Below are 4524 nucleotides of genomic sequence, written 5' to 3'. Positions count from 1 at the left end.
GAGAGAGAGAGAGAGAGAGAGCGGAAGGCAGATGGCCGGTGCGCACTGCCACGGCTCAGCGGCCGGTGGAGGCCGAGACAGGACAGAAGCCAAAGGGCGGAGCGGAGCAGCTTCCGATCTGGCAGGCGTGGGGGCAGAGAGATCAGCCGTGACGAGCAGGAAGTGGACCCTTCGCATCGGCTGCGACCCGACCAACCAAGCCATCCGCCCCGTCACTCCATCACACCACCACCTTCGATTCAGTCACCCTTTCGTCCAGTCACACAACCTGTCAAACCCCTCATCACCCACTCACACCCACCATCTCGATCGATCGTCGGGAGCAACCCGTCTCCTGCCATCGCGACTGAGGATCCCATCAGCATGGCCATCTCCAAGAAGGCCGGCGCCAAAAGGGCAGGCGCCGCCGCCTCCAAACCACCGCCATCCAAGTCCGCCGGCGGCGTCGCAAAGGCAGACTGGCGCGAAGGTTTCAAAAAGGCTCAGGCGGGCGTCTCGGACATGACGCTCCTCTCCAAGGTCACCAACGAGGCCATCAACGACAACCTCCAGAAGCGTTTCCAGAATGCAGAGATCTACACCTACATCGGCAACGTGCTCATCTCGGTCAACCCCTTCCGCGACCTCGGCATCTACTCGGAACCCATCCTCCAGTCCTACCGCGGCAAGAACCGTCTCGAGATGACGCCGCACGTATTCGCCATCGCAGAGGGCGCCTACTACAACATGAACGCCTACAAGGAAAACCAGTGCGTCATCATCTCGGGCGAGTCCGGCGCAGGCAAGACGGAGGCCGCCAAGCGCATCATGCAGTACATCGCTGCCGTCAGCGGCGGCTCCAACTCGGGCATCCAGGACGTCAAGGACATGGTGCTCGCCACCAACCCGCTGCTCGAGAGCTTCGGCTGTGCAAAGACGCTCCGCAACAACAACTCGTCGCGCCACGGCAAGTACCTCGAGATCATGTTCAACGCACAGGGCGAGCCCATCGGCGCCAACATCACAAACTACCTCCTCGAGAAGAACCGCGTCGTCCAGCAGATCCGCGACGAACGCAACTTCCACATCTTTTACCAGTTCACCAAGGCCGCCTCCGCCGCCCACCGCGAAAACTACGGCATCCAGGGCCCCGAAGCCTACGCATACACCGCCAACTCCCACTGCCTCGACGTCAACGGCATCGACGACCACGCCGACTACCGCGAAACCATCAACGCCATGAACACCATCGGCCTCTCCCAAGACGAGCAGGACAACATCTTCCGCATGATCGCCGCCATCCTCTGGATCGGCAACGTCCAGTACGTCGAGAACGAAGAGGGCAACGCCCAGATCGCAGACGCCGCCGTCCCCGACTTTGTCGCCTACCTCCTCGAGGTCGACGCCGGCAACGTCACAAAGGCGCTCACCCAGCGCATCATGGAGACCCAGCGCGGCGGTCGCAGAGGCTCCGTCTACGAGGTGCCCCTCAACCCCACCCAGGCCGCCGCCACGCGCGACGCGCTCGCCAAGGCCATCTACAACAACATGTTTGACTGGATCGTAGACCGCATCAACCAGTCCATGAAGCCGCGCGCAGACTCGGCCAACGTCATCGGCGTGCTCGACATCTACGGATTCGAGATCTTTGACAACAACTCGTTCGAGCAGCTCTGCATCAACTACGTCAACGAAAAGCTCCAGCAGATCTTTATCGAGCTCACGCTCAAAAAGGAGCAGGAGGAGTACGCCTACGAGCAGATCCAGTGGACGCCCATCAAGTACTTTAACAACAAGATCGTCTGCGACCTCATCGAGGAGAAGCGTCCGCCCGGCATCTTTTCCGCCCTCAACGACGCCTGCGCCACCGCCCACGCCGATCCCACCGCTGCCGACAACTCGTTCATCCAGCGCACCGGCATGCTCTCGTCCAATCCGCACTTCGACTCGCGCGGCACCAAGTTCCTCATCAAGCACTACGCCGGCGACGTCATGTACAACGTGCAGGGCATGACCGACAAGAACAAGGACTCGCTGCTCAAGGACATCCTCGACCTCGTCGACTCGAGCGCAAACTCGTACCTCCAGAAGCTCTTCCCCGACCGTCCCGATCCCAACTCCAAGAAGCGTCCGCCGACCGCAGGCGACCGCATCAAGGCGAGCGCAAACGCCCTCGTCGAGAACCTCATGCGTGCACAGCCGTCGTACATCCGCACCATCAAGCCCAACCAGAACAAGAGCCCCACCGAATACGACACCCAGGCCATCCTCCACCAGATCAAGTACCTCGGTCTCCAGGAGAACATCCGCGTGCGACGTGCCGGCTTTGCGTACAGGAACACATTCGAAAAGATGGTCGAGCGCTTCTACCTTCTCTCGCCCAACACCTCGTATGCGGGAGAGTACACGTGGCAGGGCGACGCACGCAGCGGATGCGAGCGCATCCTCACCGACACGGGCATCGCACGCGAAGAGTGGCAGATGGGCGTCACCAAGGCGTTTATCAAGAATCCCGAGACGCTGTTTGCGCTCGAGACCATGCGCGACCGATACTGGCACAACATGGCGATGCGCATCCAGCGCGCCTACCGCAACTACCTCCGCTACAAGGAGGAGTGCGCACGCCGCATCCAGCGCATGTGGAAGAACAACAAGGAGGGACTCGCGTACATCCAGCTGCGCGACTATGGCCACCAGGTGCTCGCCGGGCGCAAGGAGCGCAGACGCTTCAGTCTGATCGGCTCGCGACGCTTCATGGGCGACTATCTCGACGTCGGAGGATCCAACGGCAAGGGTGGAGGAAGCGCAGAGGGTCAGATGCTCCGACAGGCTTCCGGCATGGGTGCGGGCGAGAGCGTGGCGTTCAGCAGCCGCATCCAGCTGCTCGTGTCGCGTCTGGGCCGTTCGAGCGTGCGCAGTCCGCGCTTCCTGATCCTTACCGACAAGGCGATTTACGTGCTGGTGACGCAGATGATCAACAAGCAGGTGCAGACGACGTGCGAGCGGCGCATCAACCTGGGTGCCATCTCGGCGGTGGGGCTGTCCAACCTGCGCGACGACTGGGTGGTGCTCAACGTGACCAACGCCGAGGAGGCCGATCCTGTCTTCCACTGCCACTTTAAGACCGAGCTGGTGACGCATCTGCTGCAGCGCACCAACGGCGCCATCAACGTCGTCATCTCGGCCACGCTCGAGTTCTCCAAGAAGAAGGACAAGAAGGCGCACATCACGTTCAAGAAGGACGAGACGGTCAAGAAGGACGACGTGTACAAGAGCAGCACCGTGTCGGTGTGCACGGGCGAGCCGGCCAACAGCGTGTCCAAGCCGGCGCCCAAGAAGAAGCCGGGTCTTGTGAGGCCGATTACGCAGGGCAAGTTGCTGCGTGCAGGTGGGCCGACGAATGCGAACAACAAGCCCAAGCCTCGCGCCATCCCGCGTGCGACGCCTGCTGCGACCAAGCTGCCTAACAGTGCTGGTGCGGCCAAACTGCCTATCAGTGGCGGAGCGGTTGCGGCTGCGCGCTCGGGACCGCCGCCTCCTCCGCCACCGCCTGCGGCTGCGCCGGTCGAGGTGCCGCAGGTGCCGCGCTACAAGGCGCTGTATGCCTTTGCCACCGACAACGCCGGCGAGATGGCGCTGGACAAGGACGACGTCGTGGAGGTCACGCAGAAGGACGAGACGGGCTCCGGCTGGTGGCTGGTCAAGAAGAACGGCGTCGAAGGCTGGGCGCCCTCGAACTATCTCGAGCTCATGCCGCAGGCACCGCCCAAGCCCAAGGCGGCGCCGGCTCCGCCCGTGAAGCGTGCACCGCCTCCTGCACCCGCAGCGAGTTCGGGCGCATCGACGCCGACGAGCAAACCGGCGGTGGCGGCCAAGCCTGCGTTTGGGGGTGGAGCGGCTGCGCCCGTGATGCAGCCCAAGCCGGTGGTGAGGACGACACCGGCGGGCGCAAAGCCGCACGAGAGACCTACGGCGGTGCAGCCCGATGCGGGTGCAGCGCCGGTGGCGGTCATGCCGGGCCTGGGTGCTCCTGGTGGCTTCGCGGCGGTGCTTGCCAAGAAGAAGGCGGAAAATGCGGCAGCTGCGGCGGCCAGGAATGGCGCCAACGGCGGTGGGAGCGGCGCAAGCACGCCTCCGCCCGTAGCCGCCAAGCCGCCAGTGGCGCCCAAACCGGCGGCGAACGGCAGGGCCATGCCGCCCCCGCCGCCGAGGAGGTAGATCATTCCGCCGAGATGGCGTCGTTGCGTCGTTTGCTTGTAGAAGACTGGACCTGGAGTACGCGATGGTAATGGTATGAACAAGACAAGACGGGGTTGTGCATTGCTTTGAGGGGCAATCGTGCTGGTGTGGCATGGCAGTGGGGCGGCTTGGCTGTGTGCGCAGATGAAGTGCCGGTGGTGGTAACGACTTTTCGACTGCGTAATTGGCGCTTTGCATCACGTCGTGTTGGTGTGTTGATGTGCGAAATCTGATCTGCACTCGACTTGGCGGCTGCACAGAGTCGGATTGGCCTCATGGACCAAAGATGTTTGGTGTTAGTGGAGG

At 62.8% G+C, this 4524-nt stretch overlaps 1 protein-coding gene across 1 annotated transcript; it reads left to right on the top strand.

Annotated features, from left to right (window-relative positions):
* Positions 1-363: 363 nt before the first annotated feature.
* On the top strand, positions 364-4197 carry PAN0_116d6759 (myosin-1; the record flags this gene model as incomplete). The annotated part of the gene is made up of 1 exon (XM_014797816.1): positions 364-4197. The coding sequence occupies one exon, from the start codon at positions 364-366 to the stop codon at positions 4195-4197; it is 3834 nt and encodes a 1277-aa protein (XP_014653302.1).
* Positions 4198-4524: the final 327 nt, after the last annotated feature.

The sequence above is a fragment of the Moesziomyces antarcticus genome (genome assembly GCF_000747765.1).
Source record: "Moesziomyces antarcticus DNA, scaffold: scaffold_v10116, strain JCM 10317, whole genome shotgun sequence".
NCBI classification, from domain to species: Eukaryota; Fungi; Basidiomycota; class Ustilaginomycetes; order Ustilaginales; family Ustilaginaceae; genus Moesziomyces; species Moesziomyces antarcticus.
The sequence above is the reverse complement of the archived record's forward strand: the minus strand, read 5'-3'. Positions and strand labels throughout refer to the sequence as shown.